The sequence below is a fragment of the Papio anubis genome, chromosome 5, assembly GCF_008728515.1.
Source record: "Papio anubis isolate 15944 chromosome 5, Panubis1.0, whole genome shotgun sequence".
Taxonomy (NCBI): domain Eukaryota; kingdom Metazoa; phylum Chordata; class Mammalia; order Primates; family Cercopithecidae; genus Papio; species Papio anubis.
The window spans coordinates 18,702,331-18,725,893 of record NC_044980.1 but is presented as its reverse complement, the minus strand read 5'-3'; the positions used below and the strand labels follow the sequence as shown (position 1 = coordinate 18,725,893).

The 23,563-nt window shown below is 35.7% G+C and overlaps 1 protein-coding gene across 10 annotated transcripts in view; it reads left to right on the top strand.

Annotated features, from left to right (window-relative positions):
• CDH18 (cadherin 18) overlaps positions 1-21,842 on the top strand; it is a 1,104,333-nt gene extending 1,082,491 nt beyond the window's left edge. For 6 of the 10 annotated variants that reach the window (XM_017959458.3, XM_017959453.3, XM_021940114.2 and 3 more), the window contains 2 exons: positions 9,520-9,771; positions 19,414-21,842. In XM_017959458.3, coding sequence (XP_017814947.2) covers positions 9,520-9,771; positions 19,414-19,904 — 743 coding nt within the window. In that variant the 3' untranslated portion in view covers positions 19,905-21,842. The remainder of the gene's footprint in view (positions 1-9,519; positions 9,772-19,413) is intronic. The other 4 variants (XM_021940116.2, XM_017959461.3, XM_021940115.2 and 1 more) reach the window with 2 other exon arrangements.
• The last annotated feature ends 1,721 nt before the right edge of the window (positions 21,843-23,563 follow it).

Here is a 23,563-nt window from a genome sequence, read left to right as displayed (position 1 = left end):
ATTTTAACTGCTTAACTTCACATCTATAGCGAATAAACTATGGCCATATTATCACTAAATTTGTGACTATAGACTTGAGCCAGGCTTCCAGGAATACAATAACCATGTTCATTCATTTGTAATATGCAAGTGTAACTAACCCCCCAGTGTGAAATCATTCTTAGTCTACAAAGATAAATACGTTCTGTTTCATGATCTTCATGCTGTTTCTTGAGGGACTGTGCTTTATTTGTTGTGAAGAGATTTGCCAACCTAATTCTTAGGCTTAATTCTAACTGTAAGGTACATTTGTAAATCCTACAGATTAGGACAAAAGATCATTAGTAATTATGTGTGCATTTCTATCTCTGTTTACAGGGTTCTAAATCACATTTAGTTTGTCTTTTACATTTGAAAATGCTTATTATTTTTTATCATTTGCTATCAGGAATATCTGCAACTCACATTGGTTTTTATTATGTTCTTTTTTTTGATATGTGTTTTCCATTCTCATAAATTCTTGAATTCTTTAAAAATAAATGAGTCAAAACAACACATTGTTTCTAAAACGAAAAAAAATGCACTGGAAATTAATTTTTTTAATCATATGAAACAAAATAATTATTGGAGTGTCATTTTTACTTTGTTGGTGGCATTCTGAAGATTTAGTGTTTTCCTTGGATTTATTACTTATTATTTTTGCAGCATTCATTCTTCTAAAAATGATCATAGCATTCATATGTTGCTTTATAACTTTTAACAAAACACTTAAAAGGAAACAGGAAAGCTTGTTTTTCTTGTGGCTGTTTGGGGTTGGTGAAAGAAGATACAACTTTAAGCTTATGTTGCATAGAAGTTGCAATAAGTTCAATGTTGACTATGTAATGTTAGAAAAGTGTCTTTTGGAGTCCTTTCAAATTTCACACTCCATTGGTAGGGAAATGCAGGTATGTAGTTTGATACACATTGGAAATCATGGGAAATTTTAAATGTTTGTCTTGTATTTCTTTGGTATTGCCAGATTTGTAGCAGTCAATATTCTCGTAGTTTATTTTTGTCCTTCAAACAAGAACTCACAGCTGGTGTTGTAATATACTTAATTTCTCTACAGAGTATAACCATTTAAAATTTTGTTTTTATCCACAGGGTTTCAAGAGACCATTTAGTGATTCCTCACATTCCTAAACAAAATAAGGCACATATAATCTGCCCTAAATTGCAAATCAAGCCTCATATATCCTCTAATGGATGTGACTGCAACTGTGTCCTGCTGAGTCAGTTATCTAAGGTCAGGGACAAGGTTGGAACACATGGCTTTTATTCTACAGTGGCTCTCCTTTCTCCTACCAGTCAAATACTAACATTATCCAGATGCACCTTGAGAGAATTACACCATCCTTTAGCTGAATGCAGACACTCTAACTTGGCAAGTGAGAAGTTAAAGAGCATGTATACAATCTTGACCCTAAAATGTAAAAGATTGTGGATGAACTGTAGTGATCCATTTTAGTGGCTCTTTTGCTTTAGGTACAAAGATATGCTTTTGTTTTCTTTCTGGTTATTTCGAACTGTATTGATTTATATATATATATATATATATATATATGTAAAACATATAAACATTGATTGTTGTTTTACATATGTATATATGAAATTATTTTTCCCCTTATGGATTTGCTAGCCCACGCCACCTCTCACCTTTTTACTCCCACTCACAATGAAAGAAAACTGACTCAAATTCATGAAGCAAAAAAATAGAAGTAGAAAAATAAGGCCGGGCGCGGTGGCTCAAGCCTGTAATCCCAGCACTTTGGGAGGCCGAGACGGGTGGATCACGAGGTCAGGAGATCGAGACCATCCTGGCTAACACGGTGAAACCCTGTCTCTACTAAAAAATACAAAAAAAGTAGCCGGACGAGGTGGCGGGCGCCTGTAGTCCCAGCTACTCGGGAGGCTGAGGCAGGAGAATGGCGTGGACCCGGGAGGCGGAGCTTGCAGTGAGCTGAGATCCGGCCACTGCACTCCAGCCTGGGAGACAGAGCGAGACTCTGTCTCAAAAAAAAAAAAAAGAAAAGAAAAGAAAAGAAAAATAAAACAAAAATATTGCTAATTTTGACTGAGTGTGGTGGCTCTTGCCTATAATCCCAGCACTTTGGGAGGCTGAGGTGGGTGGATCACAAGGTCAAGAGATTGATACCGTCCTAGCCAACATGGTGAAACCCTGTCTCTACTAAAACTACAAAAATTAGCTGGGCATAGTGGCGTGCGCTTGTAGTCCCAGCTATTTGGGAGGCTGAGGCAGGAGAATCACTTGAACCCGGGAGGTGAAGGTTGCAGTGAGCCAAGATCGCACCACTGTACTCCAGCACTCCAGCCTGGTGACAGAGCAAGACTCTATCTCCAAATAATAATAATAATAATACATATATATGTATATATATGTGTGTATATGTATGTGTGTGTATATATAAAAAACTAATTTTATCGTTGTATGTCCCTTGCTTTCCTTCTGTGAAAATGTAGGTTCTATTCGTCTGCTTTAATTCTTTCCTTGCTAAGAACCACATGGTGCTACAGGAGTCATCTGCTCCACCCTGTACATTAATGCAGTTGAAAAAAACTATTTTAAAAATAGAATGATACATTCACTTGTTAAAACTATCTAAGGGCCGGGCGCAGTGGCTCAAGCCTGTAATCCCAGCACTTTGGGAGGCCGAGACGGGTGGATCACGAGGTTAAGAGATCGAGACCATCCTGGCTAACCCGGTGAAACCCCGTCTCTACTAAAAAATACAAAAACACTAGCCGGGCGTGGTGGTGGGTGCCTGTAGTCCCAGCTACTGGGGAGGCTGAGGCAGGAGAATGGCGTAAACCCGGGAGGCAGAGCTTGCAGTGAGCCAAGATCCGGCCACTGCACTCCAGCCTGGGCGACAGAGCGAGACTCTGTCTCAAAAAAAAAAAAAAACAAACTAAGGATTTATGCTTACAATTTTTTTTAGTGTTTATAAATCTAGTGACTCCAAACATAGTATTTTCTGCTTTAATTAATTCATTCTCTACTCAAAAAAAATACTGTTTATTAAAGGTTTGTGATAAATAACGGGTAGAAGTTTTCTCTTGGAGTTCATACTCCTATTTTATTTTTAAAACAACTGTTCTTATCTGTCCTTCTGCAGTTTTTATATTATTGTTATGTTTTAATGAATTATTTTGCATTTTGGCTTGGACTTTATTGTAAAAGCTCCTTTTTTCTTCTTTATTTCCCTCCTTTCTAAATTAACACTTAGACAAATTTGTATCATTCATAAGCAGATTTCCTGATATTCTTCAAGAATCACATAGTTGTTTTATGTGTATTTGTGCTTATTTTGTAAAGTCCAAAATACAGTCTTGAATATACAGATGTAATGGCAAAGAAAGATTGAACAATTTAAAATATGTTTTTTAAAATCTTGGTAATAGATTGCAGCTTCTTTGCAGAAAGAGATGTTTTCGCGCGGAGAGTGGAAAAACAGCTCAGAAGAAAAAGGACAAAAGAAATTTAGAAGAGCTACTGTGTAGCATCTGAAGAAAGAACGAATATTGGCCAGGCGCGGTGGCTCAGGCCTGTAATCCCAGCACTCTGGGAGGCCGACGAGGGCAGATCACAAGGTCACGAGTTTGAGACCAACCTGGCCAATATGGTGAAACCCTGTCTCTACTAAAAATACAAAAAATTAGCCAGGTGTGGTGGCGGGTGCCTGTAGTCCCAGCTACTTTGGAGGCTGAGGCAGGAAAAGCACTTGAACCCGGGAGGTGGAGGTTGCAGTGAGGCAAGATTGCACCACTGCACTCCAGCCTGGGTGACAAAGAGAGACCCAGTCTCAAAAAAAAAAAAAAAAAAAAAAAGGACAAACGCTAACAGATTGATTAATAACTTCCTCGGAGATTATAAAATAAATACATTTATTTTAATGTACTGGGTGGAATCAGTTAAGATGGTTATAATTTGTATCAGCATTTTTTGTGACTCCAAAGCAGAAATAGACAATGGACATTGTATTTATCCAGGATTTTAAGATGATCATGTAGTGAGGAGTGTGGCAGATGGTCAACCAGGGTGCAAATCAGAACATAACGACATATTGGATCATGCATTTGTAGTTTGGCAGAAAGACAAGTGAGGCCACAAGAATGTTTGCAAACTTAGATGAACATGCAGAATCCAGAGTCCGAAAATGGAGATTAAGCCACTGTAGGATTCAAAGAAGGGGAAGTCAGGGAATATGAAGAAATAAACTTTCATTGGAGAGCATAAAGAGATCATGCTGCTGAAGTATTACAAGATAAATTAGTTCATTTTGCTTTCAATTTCTTTCTACATGTCAATATAATAAAACTGTAACAGAAGACAAGTTCCTGCTGAGTGTAGTTCAAATCATTCATCAAGTACCGATTATGGAAAGGGTGCTTTGTGGGAATGCAAAACACCATTGTTTGATGCCTGCGCTCTGATAATGGTTAAATTATGAATAGATTCTATTTCTGCTGCAAGACTGAAAAACACTCAGAAACAATATGAAACCATGCCTATTTATTTGTCTGGTGGAAGTTGGGCTGTATTTCCCAGCTTTCTCTTCATACACATTAAAATTTTTTTGGTCTAATTAGAGATCCACATCTGAGAATTTCAAATGTTTCTGCTGTTCTGATAGATTTGGAAATATTACTTTAATGATCGGGTGGGCTATGCTTGCAATAAAATGTATCTTTGCCTGCATTATCAAAAAAGGAATGTGCTGATATAACTGAGAGTATACAGGTGTCTAATAATTTCAGTTCCCAAAAGCACATACTTTTTAATATTTTCTAAGCTATAAGGTAATTTTCGAATGAAAAAATAGGATTTATTTTTGCTCCAAAACCTATTTTAAAAGCATGCCTTATTTTAATTTAAACTGGATCATAGTTTACTACAGTGGCACATAAATTAAAGTCTATCCTGCAAGGTCTTTCAAACTATTGAACAAAAAAAATAAGACACCTAATAGTAGCTAAAGAAAACAACATCTAGGCTGGGTGCGGTGGCTCACGCCTGTAATCGCAGCACTTTGGGAGGCTGAGGCGGGCAGATAATGAGGTCAGGAGATCGAGACCATCCTGGCTAACACGGTGAAACCCCATCTCTATTGAAAATACAAAAATTAGCCGGTCGTGGTGGTGGGCGCCTGTAGTCCCAGCTACTCGGGAGGCTGAGGAGAATGGCGTGAACCCGGGAGGCAGAGCTTGCAGTGAGTCGAGATTGTGTCACTGCATTCCAGCCTGGGGGACAGAGCATGAGAGTCCATTTCAAAAAAAAAACAAAACAAAACAAAACAAAGGAAAAGAAAAGAAAACGACATCTGATCTACAGAAGCATGTGACTTGTATTCTACTACCATATTCTGCAACCTGTAGAAATACAGAAATTGAATGCATAACTACTTAACAATATATTTTATGATAAAATACTTTTGTGAAAAAGCCCCACAAAATTACTATCAATTATAAACATCTTTGGAATATTTTATTGCTAGAAAGATGAAGCAATTATTTATATTATTATGATTGCTTTTCAAAAGAATGAAATTTCAATTATTTCACAGTAATCACAGGGTATTATTAGACTGTAGGCCTGAGTCTGATATTACATATGTGTGTGACAGCCTCGCTGCTACCTCCTATTTGTGTCCATATCCTTTTTGAACAAGAAATGGGATCATATAACAAAATAAATAATGCATTGCCATCTATTTTTAAATATAAAATATATGCAAAACTATTTCTGCATTGAATTAAGGGTTTTGTGGAAATATTAAGAACATATTGGTTATAATGAAAAAGATATTACATTCTGTTAATTCTTCATGTGAAATATTTTCCAAACTATATTTTTAATGTCTCAAAGCCTTCTAAACACATATTATTGGTTTAAAATTTCACTTTTAATGTAGTGAACCCAAAACTATGCCCAGTACTCCAGTGCAGCAGTCCTTTCAATAAAAAGAAGCAGAAATGTCTTATCTTTATTGAATGCTTTCAGATTGTTTAACTTGTTTGACAGCTGTATAGACTTATTGCTATACGTCTATATTTATCTATCTAATCTATCATTTACCTATGTACCTATTTACCTGTCAATCATCTATCTTATTTTAAAATAAAGCTGCTATTCAAGATCCTCCCTATGTGGTACTTTCCAAAGTCTACCCTCTAATATGCATCTTTATTTCATGTCTCATTGTTAAATTTCTTTGTTCTAGCTATACAAAATCTCCTCGAATCTTAATCTAATACAATAGCTTTACTAGCTTGGCTTCCAAATGTTCTATAATCTGCTGTCTTCATCCTAGCTATAGAGAGTTAGAATTAAGAACCCAGCTATGGTGCACATTATTAGAGACTGACATTGACAGTTAGCACTGAGAAATCCACGGATGTTCTATCCTGCTATGTTTTCTCGTTATTCAGCCTATATTAATTTTTCTTATTTATTTGGGTGCCATTCGAGCCTTTCTATATTTATTTATCTATTTAGAGACAGAGTCTCACTGTTGACAGACTGGGCTGGAATAGAATGGCGTGATCTCGGCTCTCTGCAACCTCTGCCTCCCGGGTTCCAGCAATTCTCCTGCCTCAGCCTCCTGAGTAGTTGAGATTATAGGCTCCTGCCACCATGCCCGGCTAATTTTTGTATTTTTTAGTAGAGGTGGGGTTTCACCATGTTGGCCAGGCTAGTGTTGAACTCCTGACCTCAGGTGATCCACCCACCTTGGCCTCCCAAAGTGCTGGAATTACAGGCGTGATCCACCGCACCCAGCCCTTATTCATTTTTTAACCATTGTATATCGTGTTAGAGATTTGTTATGTCTTGTTGCCTAATTTTGCAGTTTCAGCAAGATATATTTTATTGTGTCTAATATATACACATATATATGTACATGTGTGTATTTGTGTGTATGGTGTGTTGTGTGTGTATACAGTATGTATATATTTCTATATAATATATTTGTATATAATATATATTTCTATATAATATATTTGTATATAATATATATTTCTATATAATATATATTTGTATATTTTATACATATATATATTTCTTCTTCCTTTCATATTCTTCCTCAGTGTTCAAAATTTTATTTTTCAAGTTCAGTGAGCCTTCTGCCAGGTATATTTTTTGCCATTCTGGTGAGGTATAGAATATCCCTTGTCAAGAGCTCATTATTCTGCTGTGCCAAGCTTTTCTAGCTGGGAAGCTCTTTGCCTCCTGAATCATCGTTTCCTTTCCAAAGTCAAAACTTTAACTGGAAAAAAAGAGAATGAACATTTTTATGTCTTTACATCTTAGAGATTTCTATTTCAGGACTTAGAATGCACTAGAAGCCTATTCTGGCATTTGTCTTGTTTCTGATTGCATTTCCAATAGTTTTCCTGAAAATAGCACGCTTCAAGATTATTAATATGAGATGTATGCTAGGCCTTAGTCATGAAACAGCCACCATCTACACCACATGTTACGTCATTTCACATGTTATTATTCGTGTTTCCTGAGATTCAGAGACCAGTGTCTCACATCTCCTCTTCAGAGGAGCAGCTGTGAGATTGTCAGACATGTTTCTGCCTGTGAATACTTATCTCACACATTTCCCATAGACTAAAGACTTCTGTTAATTATGATGCATCATCCTACAGCTGATAGATCTGCTTCCACAAAGGTCGGGTTTTCTGGGAGAGTAAATGTAACTGATAAATTATTATATAATACACATGATATCATTTCTCCACTTCTTCTCCCTCTATCCTATAACATGTTTAAAAATAGACAGCTGATGTCGTTTTTAAAAATTCCTCTTTCTTTGGGTAAGAAAAATCTTCAATTTCTCATTGGATTATTTATTTCTGATTTTTAGTAACTCAATCATATATGTATGTATATGCATATTTTATTATGTTTTATTATGTGTAGTACATCGAATATTTGAAAAATTAGTTAGCTTTCTCATATTAATTTAGCAATGTACAATAAATAATATCATTTTAGGATATTGCACTGTGACTATTATAAACATAGCTATATAAAATACAATTTCAATTTTCAGAATAAAAGACATTGATAAGAGAAAAAGAAGCCCTCATTGTAATTGTCTAATGATCCATTTACATTTTAGTACAAAATAATTAACTCATAGATGTAGCTGCATGTTGAGTTCCCTGGAGTTGAACTGGCATTTGGAGTGCGGGTGTAGTGGAGTGTGCCTTTGGGATCAACATCTGTAGATCACAGGAGAAGGAAGAAGGACTGGGTGGAGTGACAAATGGAGCTGCCATTCACTCTTAATGTCTCTTAATGGCTGACCCCCTGGAAAAGCTCTGGAGCTAAAGTTGTCCATCATTATTGTCAGTAGTATAGGAAGGGGGACAGGCCAACATTTGTAACCTTTCAGCAGTGAGTCATTAATTATATGCTATTCCAGAAGAATGTGACCTGGGGGCAGGTGGCAATCTACAGCTAGGGCAACAGGTAATTTTATGAAGGGATCTGAACAGTACATCCAAGTGTGAACCATGTGGGTTTTCAGCTATGCATTCAGGGATGAGGAATAACAGTACAATGAAACATATACTATATGCACTGAAGACATCAATACCATTTGGCAGTGAATTGGAGATGAGGCAAAGTGACATTGTGGTGTTGAGCAGGGTTCTAGAATAGAGGTTTTATTCTTATCATTTACTAGCTTTGTGATTTTGGGCAACTAACACTCTGGGACTAGGGTTATTTACTTTTAAATTAGTATTTGTAATAAAATTTTTTTCAGCTATACATTAAAGAATTTAGCACCCTGTCCCTCATAAGGTTATAGATTGAACGCAATATATCATGCAGGCATTTATTATAGTACATTGCATTTAATAAACACATTTTTTAAAAGATGATTAGCTATTTTATTCATCATTCACTTCCCCATGGTCAAACAATACTGCTTCAAATCACAGCTAAGCCTAAAAAAATGTATTGCTTGATCTACTGTCTCCATAGAAATATTATCTAAACCAGTAGTTCTTATACCTATTTTATGCATCAACTCACCTCAATAGTTTGCTAAAAATACAGATTTGTGGTCCTATCACATATATTCAGAGCCTCTAGGTTTGGGGAAAGTCTCGCTGGCTCACTTCAAAGTGTAGGACCCTAAGTGTATGACTTCCGGCCCTCTGCATCCCTTTAAATCTTGTAGCTATTAGGTCCATGTCCAAAATGTTCATTTCTTCCTCCTCCTTTGTCTTCCCACTATTTTCCTTCATCTTTAGTGTGGCTGTATTAATTTTTCTAAATAGGTTTCTCAACTGGAGAACCAATATTAGCCTCTCTTTAATAATTGCCCCTTTGTATTCCCTTGTCCATTTCATAAACTGAAATAAGAAAGATACACATCCCCATTTTATCCATTAAAGGAAATGTGAATCTTGAATGGCGGCTTGACTAAGAATATTTTGTTTTGCTTATGTCTGTCATAGATAACACAGCCAGCATTCTGACAAGGCGGAGGAGATTTAGTCGAACTGTTCAGGATGTGTATTATCTGCCCATTATGATCTCTGATGGTGGAATCCCCTCTCTCAGCAGCAGCAGCACCCTCACCATCAGGGTTTGTGCATGCGAGAGAGATGGGCGTGTGCGGACCTGCCATGCGGAAGCGTTTCTGTCCTCGGCTGGTTTGAGTACAGGAGCCTTAATCGCTATTCTTCTCTGTGTTCTCATTCTCCTGGGTAAGTCATTCTAAACCCTAAGTTTGTATGATGGCAATTCTGAATGAGAGGAAATCATTTTGACAAAACTTAAGGATTAGGCGTACATAATGTGGGTAAGGAAACAGCTGCTCCAATTTCCTATGAATTAATTTTCTCTATACTATCATTAATCTCAAAATAGTTAGATTCAAATGTGTTGAAAGAACTGAAATAACAGAAGAAGGGTAAAATCGGAAAGAAATAGCTTTTGAAAGTGTATGTTTTACAAAGAATTAGTATTTAAATATTCAGAATCCCATCTTGAAAGAGCTTTTCACATTTTTTTGCAAGAACCTAAGTGGCATCATTCTAAATGAATCCGACCAGGACCCCATCCCGCTTAGCTTCTGAGATCAGAGGAGGTCACCCATTCATTCAGGATGAGGGTGAGGGTCATATGACCGTAGGGTGAGTAAATGTAGAGATCAAATATACAACAAAAGGACTTTAGTTAATAACAATATTGTCTTGTACTGGAAATTTGAAAAGACAGTGAACTTTAGGTGCTTTCTCCCCTCCACGTGAAAAAGGAGTGTAACTACGTGAGATGACAGATACATTGATTTGCTTGACTACATTAAGCATTTCATTATGTAATAATAGTGAAAACTATTATTGGGAAAACATCATCATGTTGCACACCTTAAATATATAAATGAATAAATCAGAAAGCAAAATGAATCTGAAAACCAAATAAAAAATAGATATCTTGTAGAAACTTCTACTAGTTCACAATAATTAGTTAATCATTAATGTTAGTTGTTAACGTACTGAATATTTTTTGGTCTTAGGGGGCTATTAAATTTTATTAAATTTAATTATATTCCCTTAAAAACAGTAATTTTGGCCGGGCACAGTGGCTCACGCCTGTAATCCCAGCACTTTAGGAGGTCGAGGCGGGCGGATCACGAGGTCAGGAGATTGAGACTGTCGTGGCTAACATAGTGAAACCCCGTCTCTACTGAAAATACAAACAAATTAGCCAGGCATGGTGGCGGGCGCCTGTAGTCCCAGCTAGTCGGGAGGCTGAGGCAGGAGAATGGCCTGAACCCAGGAGGCAGAGCTGGCAGTGAGCCAAGATCACGCCACTACACTCCAGCCTGGGCAACAAAGCAAGACTCCGTCTAAAATAATATTAATAATAATAATAATACTCTTTTGTTTGAATTTTTCATTACAGTTCATTGAAAATAAAACACTTTCTCTAATTTTTCATTATCTGTTGTAATATTCTAAATCTTTTCACAGCTGCATGAGGAGCTCGCATAACTATAAACTCTTTAGATTGCTCTTTGAAACAAGATAGCAAATCTGTATTGTAATAAAAAGAAAGATGGATATAAGGAATCTTTCTGCTTCATAAAGTGGGAACCTCTGTCCAAACCCTTTTTTCTTTCTCTTAGCAGCCTGCTTTTTATTCCTTTTATGGTACTGGCATACATGAAAAGATAATTGACTGTTTTTCTGAGAAAGAGGTATTCTTGCAAAAAATATGTTCCTTGTTTTGTTCCTGGGGTCGAAGACAAATCGCTTGTGTAGATGGAGGGGAGATTAAAGCGTAATGAACCTGGAAAGGAGAAGGGATTTGCAGGAAAGAGTGAGAGCATCCAGAGATTTGTGGGGCATGGCAAAACCGGTAAGTTTTGTTTTAGGAATGTAAAGAAAGGTTTAAAGCCAGAGAGTCCCATTATAAAATCTTCAATTTGCAAAAGATGACTGTGAATGACATGGAGAATAGAACTCCTGATGACAAGAGGGCATGTAGGCAAACCAATTAGGAAAACTCTGCCCTTGTCTCCCTTCGACATAGCATGTATCGGAGTAGCATACTTACCAAAGACCTGAGGAAAAGTGAATACTATCTAGGTACTTTCGATGGACTCAGGAAAATGATCTTTGACAATGTAGAGACCTGCATGAGTTAGAATGGCATCAAATACAACTTCTTATATCTTGCTGAATATAGATCCTGAACTACCCTGAGCTAGATGACATTGAAAGTCCACTTCATTGAAGTTGCCCAGCAAGAGAATATATGTAGAGAGACAATGGACTGGGGTTGAGCAGTGAGAAACTACAATGTGATCGCTAAATAAGAAGGATGAGATAGCAGAGGACAGTGAAGAAGCGAGAGTAGGAAGAAAATATAATGTCACAAACATCAAGGGAAAAGAGGGTATCAATGAGCATTATGCTGTGTAGTAGATCTTGTCAACAAAGTCAAAAGATGCTTACAAGTTCAATAAATTGAGCACCAAAATGCTCAATTGCACTTAGCAACATGAAGCATGGAAGTTTGGTGCACCACAGCAAGAACTATTTCACTGCAATCAAGTCATTTCTAGCTCGTTATGGTGGCACACACCTGTAGTTCAAGCTACTTGGGAGGCTGGGATGAGTGGATCCCTTGAGCCTGGGAGTTGGAGGCTGCAGTGAGCCATGATCACACCACTGCACTTCAGCCCAGATGACAGAGTGAGACTCTGTCTCAAAAATAAGTAAATAAATAAAAACAAATAAATATATACAGTAAATGTGTAGTGGAGAGGAAAGTCAGGAAGAGAGCCTTTAGAAACTTTATATGGACAGGCACGGTGTCTCACGCCTGTAAGCCCAGCACTCTGGGAGGCCGAGGTGGGCGGATAATGAGGTCAGGAGATCGAGACCATCCTGGCCAACATGGTGAAACCATGTCTCTACTAAAAATACAAAAAGTTAGCTGGACGTAGTGGCAGGCGCCTTTAGTCCCATCTACTTGGGAGGCTGAGGCAGGAGAATGGGGTAAACCGGGAAGGCAGAGCTTGCAGTGAGCCGAGATCGTGCCACTGCACTCCAGCCTGGGCAACAGAGCCAGACTCCATCTCAAAAAAAAAAAAAAAAGAAGAAGAAGAAGAAAAAGAAAGAAACTTTATATATTTATTGGTCAGAACTGCTATTTTCTTTGGTTATTAACATACTTCTTTTGTGTGTGTGTATTTGAAAAGGAAAAGAAAAAGAGCACAAACACTCCAGAAAGAGAAAACAAGGCTACACAATAGCAATTAACCTGGATCTCTCTAGAATCCTAACTGAAGTCACAGAGAATAGAACGCAGGGATTTTAATGAGAGTTCTTCCAGCGTTCTTACTCTTAAAAGTAGATCACTTAGGTGAGGTATGCTATCTTCGAATTTTGAGCTCATTTATCATCATAAAACTATTTTCATTTACTAAGATGAATATCAAAAATGTAATTAACGTGTTAAATGTCTAGGTACATTTTGAGGTGCATTATTTGAAAGAATATTTTATGTTTTCATGGAACGATACTTCATTTTAATTGGTTTTTATGAAAGTGTTTTCTCTTTTGGGGTAAATAATAGGACATTTGTAAATTTTATGATATCCCTCCAGACTAATAAAGTTACTCTATGATATGTTTACTTTTTCATTTTTATTAGTTGAAACTCAAATATGCTCTAAAAGCATATTTGAGCCGTGATCTGACTGGGACCTCTGCCAGCTCCCCTTTCAGTCCATACCTCAGGTATAAGCAGGTGACCTAGGTGAGGCCATCATAAGTGAGGCATTGATTGCTCCCTAATCTTGGATATAAATTTCCAGATAAATGGGGATCAAAGTAGATTTGGTGTGAGCATGTGGTGGACTAAGAGAAGAAGATGGAATTGGTGAAAAGATGCTGTAAAAGCATATTTGAGTTTCAACTAATAAAATTAGTGAAAATATATATTATAACTACAATTATATATTATAATGCAATGTATACTTTTCATGACATTGATTAGTTTTTATGGTTATTCAGAAAGTATGTAGCCAAGGGATACAGGATATAGTCATCATAATTTTAAAATAATGTTGAAGTTAATTTGTGAGATTATGATTTTCAACATAAATATTGGCAAAACCAAAGGTAGCAAAACTTTCTTTTTGAACTTCTAATTCTGTTCTTGAAATTCTAATTCTAAATTAACTGTCAGCCCTCACACCTAAACAAATTGTAAAGTTAAGATTTTAATATTAAATATGTTTTCCCTCTCAACTTCTTGTTTGTGAAAATGACTGTGATTGTACAAACCCAGGTCTAGTTTTGCCAGTAACTGTGTGATCTCAGGCCACACATTCAGTCTTTGTTTCTATTTCTAAACCTGTGAGAATGACATTTCAGTTGAAAGGACCTTAGAGTCATTCTGTAGAATTTTGAAATGCTTATTCTTGTTTATTAAAGATTACATATGGTTCAACATTTTACAACATGGCCAGAATCCATCTATGAATACGTTGAATGGTGCTTGTCAACCAAAGAGACTAACTTTAAATGATAGATTTGAACATTATGAGTTGGGTTACTTTCTGTTGAGATTACCTTTTTCAGGTCTATTGCATATGATGGACGGAAGAGAATTTAGAGTGAGCCTTTATGATGCAATCAGAATTTCATGACAGTAGAGGTAGCTGAAGTCCTCTCTCCCTCCCAGAGGCCTGACTTTTATTTCCCAACTTTATCCCATCTCTTGCCAGAGTAGTTGGCAAGGTAAACCTTGATCGCACTTGGCATAAGTCACTGAGTTGGGATCTGACTGGGACCTCTTCCGGCTACCCTTTCAGTCCATAGCTCACATATAAGCAGGTGACCTAGGTGAGGCCACCATAAGTGAAGCGTGGATTGCTTCCTAACATAGGATATAAATTTCCTGATACATGAGGATCAGAATGGAGTTGTTGTGAATGTGTGGTGAACTAAGAGAAGAGGATGGAATTGGTGAGGAGAAAAAGATCAGCCTGATTTTCATTTGAGCAATTTCAAATGGTTTTGTGTGCTACCCTTGGTTAAAAAATCTAAGGTTTCAGAGAGAGATGCCACTCCCAAGTGTGGCAAGTCACACTCCATAAGCTAATCAAAATAACCTCCCTGACTCAGACCACCTCAATTCTACCAAATGTGGTGCCAGCGTATGATGGTGTGACAAAGAATCAAATGATACTTGAGGTTTAAAAGATTCTGCTATGCAAGCTACTTAGGGAGGAGTATGTTGAGATTCAGTATGGAATGTGTTCAAATGCAAGTTGTATGACAGTTTATATTATGGAAACTGAAAGCCACTTAGTATGCCAAGCACTGGAATGATACATAATATATAGGAAAAAACACATATTATGAGAAAACAAATACAAAAAATGTTTCCCCAACTTTGAATTACTTGATGATAAAATTAATTCATAAAACTCCACAATTTTTTTCTAATTTATTATGTAAAATGATAATCTCAAGGGCATTTACAATTCTGTCCCAACTTGAACAGAAGAAAAAGCAATTTACTAACCAAGGATACAATATTTATTTTAGAATAAGACATCTAAAAAGTACTACAGCTTATTCAAGTTTCAATGCAAATTATACAACTAAAATTGGCTTCAAATTATAACAGAAATTATTTATTATTTTGTACAAAGAAACACAAGTTATGTATCTTTTTTTTTTTGTAACATTGCTTTGGTTATCTCATATTGTATTTTACCAGATGATCCACTGTAAGAAGAGGTACCTTGCCCACGTGTATGGTTTGAAAGATTATCAGGGTCGTTTGAATACATTCTTTTGACTGTCAGGTTTTAAATAAGGATTTGACTCTATTTATATGTATAATTATTATCTGTACTCATTCTTTTAAAATATACTTTGGTCTTAGGATTTTTTTTGGAAACATTTCATTTGTTTTTCAAACATTAAGAAATATTCTCCAGTACAATTAGGAGTTTGATGTTATTAGTAACCATAAGCTAATTTTTAAAAAAATATTTTAAAATTATTTTCCTAGTGAGGCTACTACTGTTCAGGATAATTCGCTTAACACAATGTCACATTACCACTTTCACAGAGATTATTTTTTTGTTTGTCCACATGAGAACTGTTTATGGAATATCTACCTGGTGCCCTCTGCTCCAGAAATATCTGTGGAACCAACAGGAATGAAAATAAGTTCATTAGGAACACAATGTACAACATTTTCTCTGAGTTGATTTGAATTTACCTTTAACTAGAGTGATCCTATGTCTGCGTTTGTCCTGATGTCCTGGCATAATTATAAACAACATCCCCTTTCACTCAAAAGTGACCCAGATTTTGATTATTATGTATACATATATCTCATATATATATATATATATCCTTTTATTAAATAAGTATGTAACAAGTCTAGGAATCACTGAATACTAGCAAATAATATCCAGAAGGTAGCAAATACTACCTTTTCTGGGGAAAAGGTAAATGTAAACCTTCAACATTCAAATGTAAATGGTCTCTATATTTTGAATTATAATATATCTGAATTATTTTAACTTTTTAGAAATACGAAACTATATGCCATATGCCATGATAATTAAAAAGCCAGGTTTATCCCTGTATTTCATTAAGGGGATGTGATACATATGCAAAGATTGAAAAATTGCACAAATATTGAAGGATGCAAATTACCTGCCTACCTCTATGGCAGTATTGATTACATATTTCCTGTTGTGTCTGCACATAAATTCCCTTGACATCAACCACCAACCAATTCAATATAAAAGAAAATAACTTGATTTATTGGCGAAGGTAAGAAATTGTATTATAATAAATTAGGCAGTCTGTATAAATAGGTCTTTTGATCTAGTACAGCCTCCTCATTTAATTATAAAGTTGAACAGAGATATATATCGTGCATGATAAATCTAAACTTCTGAATACAGTGGAGTGAGTTACTTGAGGATGTTGTTTGGGGCTTTGAATTAGAAAACTGTAAGGTGGATTTATGCTAAAATACACAGGGACTTATTAAATGCATATTTCTATGTTCAGCAGAAGCCTTTTTTACCCCAAAATAAAGGCATCTATTAAGTAATGTCTTTGAAGTATAGTCAACATATATGGGAAAATCTGTAATTCTGTGCATAATATTTGTAGATCAGGGCATGAGAAGCATCAGCATTTCATTTTCAGCTTTCTGTAACCACTTCATTTTAGACAACAGTAATTCAGTGCTTCCCATGTCTGCTGTAGTGACCCTCATTAAATTTTCTCATGACCTTCCCGATGCTAATATCTTTTCATTTCACACTTTTCTGGATGGTTCTATGACCTTTGCTACAGATTTTTTTTTTTTTTTTTCCTGTCTTTTTGGTTCCTTCATAGTCTCCCATTTGCCTTTCCTCTGCAAAACTGGATACCTCCCAGTGCACAGTGACCATCCCTTTCTCTCATTATCCTTTCCACCTCTGGCTTTAAAATCGACTCCTCTTCCTCAAGTTTTCTCTAGTTTTAAAACAGATAAAACTAGTCCTTATCGATTAGAGGTATACATAAAATAGGTTAAGCTATAAAGAAGAACAAAGTAACAATAATGATAAAAGTAAAGATACAAGTTACTTTGCAGAGGTAAGCAGTAAAAGGGCAGTTGCTGGGGGGAAAGTATGTTCTTTATCAGAGTTAGATAACCTGGTGTTTGCTTCACAACCATTTGTTGAGGATCACATATAATCAAGGCTGCCAGATACAATGCAGTATACCGAGATAAATATGAATTTCAGATAAATAAGAAATATATCTTTATCTGTATATAGGTATATATGTGTATACATAACATAAATATGTCACATAGGATAATATATTTGGAACATATACATGTATGCTTAGCACAATATTTGCCTGTGTGTGTGTATCTCCAATATTATATGGGACACAATACCTTATGTGTATGTGTGTGTATGTGTGGTTGTGTGTGTGTGTGTGTGTGTGTGTTGCAGATGGTCTCTAACCAACAATAGTTTGACTTAAGATTTTTTGACTTAACAAGGATGTGAAAGCAATATGCATTCAGTAGAAACCATATTTTGAATTCTGATTTAAAATTCTTTATAATACCTTTATTATAAAGTATGTTTTGTGTTAGATAAGTTTGCCGAACTGTAGGCTAATGTGTTCTGAGCACATTTAAGGTAGGCTAGGCTAAGGTATAATACTTACTAAATTATGTGTATCAAATGCATTTTTGGTTTAAGATATTTTCAACTTCAAATGGGTTTATAGGAATGTAAGCTCACTGTAGGTTGAGAAGTGTGTATGTGTGTGGGTGGGTGGGTGGGTGTGCATGTGTGCTGTTGTTGATCTCAAATTCACGTTTGAGAATCCTGCCATTTATTTTTATTTGCTAAATATAACAACCTTAAATGTCAGTTGAATGTACCTCCCTGATTATTATGAAGTATAGAATGTTTAAAATATTAATGGGCATCATTATCACTATCATAAACCCTAGAGTATCAGCTGAACAAGAAAAGTGCAGTCTATAGAACTGAAGTAAATAATAGTCAGCCTAATAACACAGGCTATAACAAATTTGATGTGAGGGAACTATTTCTATTTAGTAGCAGTTTAATCTCATCAAATAGAAACAGTTGAAAATGTTGATAAATGGCCAAAGCAAAGTTCCCAAGACATATTTCTATCATATTTTCTAATGTTTGCAGCATTGTTGGAAATAAAGACTAATCCACCATATTCAGCAAGAGCTATCCTAAGGTACATGTCCAATTGGCCACTCAGTTTATTATTTCATGTTTCTGAAATACTGAAGTAGAATATTATTATAGTAGAAATATCATTACCTGTGATGTGAGAAATCATGTTATGGTACAAGCTCTTCCACTTGCCGTCTGTGTGATCTTTTGATCTTGGTTATTCAGATACTCTTTCCTGAGTCTCAGATTCCTCATCCTCATTTATGCGTAGTGTTCCATTATTGGAATGCTAAGCTTGTGGGAATTATTTATACCCTACTGCTCAAGGTCATCGCCAAAGTCTGATTTTGCACACACAGAAAAATTGCAACCTCAGGCATAAATGGGTTGAAAAGAGAGTAAAGCCATAACTCTGCTGTAAAAAAATAGAGTAAAGTCACAGTTCTGCTGTGAGAATTAAATAAATAGTTATATAAAGAACCTTCATAAATCAGAAAATTCCTATGAAACAAGTTGTGTACAGATAATGAAACATTATTTTGCCCCTGAATGGGAAAATGCAATTATTAATGCATGATAATATAATTTAAAGGATAATTGACAAAAGAGATCAACATTAAAATATTTCTGCTTTGATTTTCCACAAACCGTCAAAATTTAAAGGGTTTAACCTTAAGACTCCTTCTTCCAATATTCCAGAAACTTAAAACATCTTTCCTTTAGTGTGTCTACCTAGAAGGATTAAATATCTATAGGGAAACCTGCTCTCTACATTTTTTTAGTTAAAATTTCATATTATTTTTTCATCATGTGTTTATCTCACTTTAATCACTATATGGTTTTACTGAAATATGAGCCAAGAAACCTACATCCTAGCAAACAGAGAGTATTGTGGTTTTCTCTAGAAGATCAGCAATTCGCAATGTCTCCTGGGGTAATCATCTTTTACATTATTTGAGGCGTTACAGTACCTTGTGGTGTTATTCAGAGAGCACAGAGAGGGTTGTGCTGCAATGCCAGCCTAACTCTGGAATGTGGTTAGTGACGAATGGGAAATTGCTGATGTAAAATCTCTAAGAATTTCCTTCCTGTTTTCTTAATTCTTCATCCTCTTTCCATTTTTCCTCAGCAATTGTGGTAATTTTTATCACCCTGAGGCGCAGCAAAAAAGAGCCCTTGATCATTTCAGAGGAGGATGTACGGGAGAACGTGGTCACCTATGATGATGAAGGAGGCGGAGAGGAAGACACGGAGGCCTTTGACATCACAGCCTTGAGGAATCCTTCTGCTGCTGAGGAGCTCAAGTACCGGAGAGATATCAGACCTGAAGTGAAGCTCACTCCCAGACACCAGACATTGTCCACCCTGGAAAGTATAGATGTTCAGGAATTTATTAAGCAAAGACTGGCAGAAGCAGACCTAGACCCTAGCGTCCCCCCTTATGACTCTCTTCAGACTTATGCCTATGAGGGTCAGAGATCAGAAGCTGGGTCTATCAGCTCGCTGGATTCAGCAACGACACAATCAGACCAGGATTATCACTACCTTGGAGACTGGGGACCTGAGTTTAAAAAGTTAGCTGAACTCTATGGAGAAATAGAATCTGAAAGAACAACTTAGGGGGTCAGTTCTTGCAACGTTGTGGAATTTGCTTCCTGAGTAAGTGGAGATACAACCTCAGCAATGACAAGGAAGAAGTGTGGAAACAGTACTTGGAACTGAGCAAGTTGGACACAGCTCCTGTAGAAACAAGTGCCCTTTTCATGATCGAAACTGGGTTATTTAATTGGAAGAAAGTAAAAAAAAAAAAAAAAAAAAAAAAAGGACAATACAAAGAAAAAGTTATTGTTCCTTGTGTATATTTTCAATTGCTCAATAAAGTCTGTGGTACTGTTTATTAAGAATACCTGCATTAAGCCAAACAATGATATTTGTTTCAATATTTTGTGATTTATTTTTTTCAAAAGCAAAACTAAACAAAAACGCTGAAGATCACTGATGGCTATGACTTATAGGGGTGGTAACACTAATACAGGAAACTTGTAAAGGTAATCACGACCTCTTTTATCACTTTTCTGGGTGAACCTTTGAGAACCACTCTCTGTTATTGTAACAGATCTCATTAGCCTTGTCTTGTGTTTATATTACATGAGGTATTTCCACTCTATCATGGACTTGTATGTACCATTTCCCTTTGCCCTCCCCAGTTCTTTTCTCCATACAAAACTGATGGAGCATGGGGATTTGCTGCCTGCACTATAATGTATGCAACTTCAGTGCACCAGTTGTGTGCTGTACTGAGCACGAGACTATTGTCTCTATCCCGTACACCCCCTTTTATTTTAATGGGATACTCCTATTTTTAAATGGACAGAAAGAATAGTTTAAAGTATGTTATGATAATCTGATATGTCAGGGAATGATTTAATTTTAACAATAACCACACACCTTATCTTCTCCCAAAGGTTGGGGAACTTTTTTTTCCTTTTTTCCACTTGTTTTTTTATATTTAAATCAGCAATTTTGATCATTTCTGTATTTAAAATTAATTGTCAAACATTTTGCTAGTTGGTTTGTATTTCAGTCTAATCACTTATTTTCAACACGAGCAGTAATCAAAAATAGGTACCTCACACAATAACAATGTAGTCTGAAAGACTATCCTCCAATGAATATAAATGTCATAGAATCATAGTTGACTTACATTTATTCCTTACACAGGTTCAGATTTTTTCCATCTCACTGAATATTAGTTTGGTATCAACAGGAAAATGTGTGGGACTAGGAGCAAAAAAGGAGATTCACAGTTATTATCCTCAGATATGTTCCCAAAAGTCTCTGTGTTCAGGGTCAAACCACAAAGCAGAGATGGCAGTGACTTCCCTGCCCACCTCACAGGGTTGTTGTGAGGATTAAATGAGCTTCTGTAAAATGCTTTGCCAACTGCAAAGTATTCAACTGCATAAAAGCTTGCAGATGCTTATCTAATTTTCTAGTTTCATTAGCTTATAAATATATATTTACATGCATCTCACATAAAATATTATATTATCATGGGAGAATTTCATGAAATCTTTAACAGTGAAGCTACTGTTTATAGTACAAAATTCCAATTATTTTAATATTTTCATAAGCTAATTTCTGAGAATTTGGGTGGGACTTTTTTTTTCCTAATTGTTTTAGATAATGTTTTGTTGTTGTTGCTATTGGTCTTGAAGTAAGAATTCATACCATAATGGTCCTATTTTCTAAAACTGACCACATCTATATATTTCAGAAATATTGGAATTCTTAAATACATGAAATAGGAATTGGTTTAAACCAGAGTTTTTCCTTTGCTCTTTAAATTTATCATTATCCAGTGTCCCCAAAAGTTATATGACATTTTCTGTCTGTTTCTACCCATGTGCAAAATTTTGGATTTTACCTCTGTTTGCAATTACCCTGTGCTATCATTTTATAATTTTGAGGTATGGGAAGTAAGTAAGCTTAATTTGAATAATTCTCCAATTTGTGTTTTAAGCCTGAGGAATAAAATGTAATTTAAGCTTTTTACGACATTTTAGTTTTCCAGATGCTGCTTTATCCTTTTAAATCACGTAATGGTGTGTGTTCCAGTGTGAGGTTAAATCTGAAGAGACACTGAGGGGTGTAGAGAGTAACCTCTGGATATACATGCTCTGATGATGCTAATTCTAGATTACATTCACCCTAAAAGGAGGGTAAAGCGTGTACAAATGTTGTATGTCTGGGTGTTTTGCCTTTTCTCTGCAAAATGTATCAGGAATGTCAGGTTTTGGAATTCCATGAGGCTTTTGGATTTAGGTTTCAGATAAGCTATCCACAGAAGAAAACTATGGAATCACATATCACTAATACGTTTCAGCACATATTTTTTTTAAAAATATTTACACAATAAATGTAGAACAGAGGATTTAAAAAATAAAATGCGTGTATACGTTTAACAGTTCATGTAACCTTTAAGGTCCTCCGCGTGGATCTGAATACCACAATATTTCTCTGATTTTGTAAAATGAAACACTTCAGAACTATCTTCTTTTAATCACACATTAAAATAACAGGTTGCTTCTAAGCTCCCTTATATCAAATCTAAATAAGAACATAAAATGGAGCATCTGTAGTCCATGTAGATTAAAAAAAAATAATGAAAGCATTCCAAGTATTATTTTTATGTAAACTCTAAAACTAAGCAATTATATCATTATTATAAGTATGGATTGCTTCTCATACTTTTTGTTTTGCTTGTTTGAGCCAAAAAACAGTAACAACATATAAATGTTGTGCAAATTGACCAGAGTCATTGAATACTCAATATCTTACTTTAAAATCTCTAGTTTTATCAGCGTTAGAAAATAGTTCCCTGAGAATGTAGTCAGCCAAGAGTTTGTACGTTGACTTTAGGTTTCACTGGTCACAAATAATCAGATATGAAATCACAAGTCATTAATGTGTTCCAGCACATTTTGGAAGCCTTAGTTGCTATTTACAGACATAAATAAAATAGAGCTTTGAAATCAATTTACTTCCTTCAAATAAGATACTTTTCTACATACAGACCTTGTGCAAAATCTTGGATGCTAAATTAAAAAAAAAATAATAGTATGATAGTATTTTTATCCAAGGTGTTTCTTAGCAGAATTTATTAACTGAAAATACTCCTTGTGCAAACATTGAGAAAGTAACAACTTTTGCAGAAATTACTAAAATATCTATATAAGATATTCTTCCTATGACAAATCTGTATGAACACAGACATGAAGAAGAGATTGAAGAGGAAAAGATAAGGCTCCATACAGAGTTAGGTTGTGAGTTTCCTACAACATGGTACAAGAAGGAAAATATTCTGAAAGGAATTGAATTCATTTAACCACATAGGTGGGCACATTTATATGCACATATCTTCTTGAACAATATCTGGAGGGTAAAATGATATTCAAAACAGGGATTTAGATATTGATGTGATCAGAATATCTGATGTATATAGACTTGTAGAACCCAGCATATGGAACACTCAGCTAGAAGTTAATGACCTTTGCCCTTTATTTTGTATCCAGCCTCAGTCTAATCTTTCGGGATGTGAGTTGATTGCAGCTCAGATGTATTTACATAAAGGACAGAGAAACTGATCAGAAATCTGGGTAGAAAGGGAAGAGTATTGAGTCCATCATTTTTGGCAATGCAACAAGCTTAATACAAAATTTATCATTTTCTTACAGAACTTTACTTGTAAGTCTGATGTGGTGTCTTCTTTTCGGTTT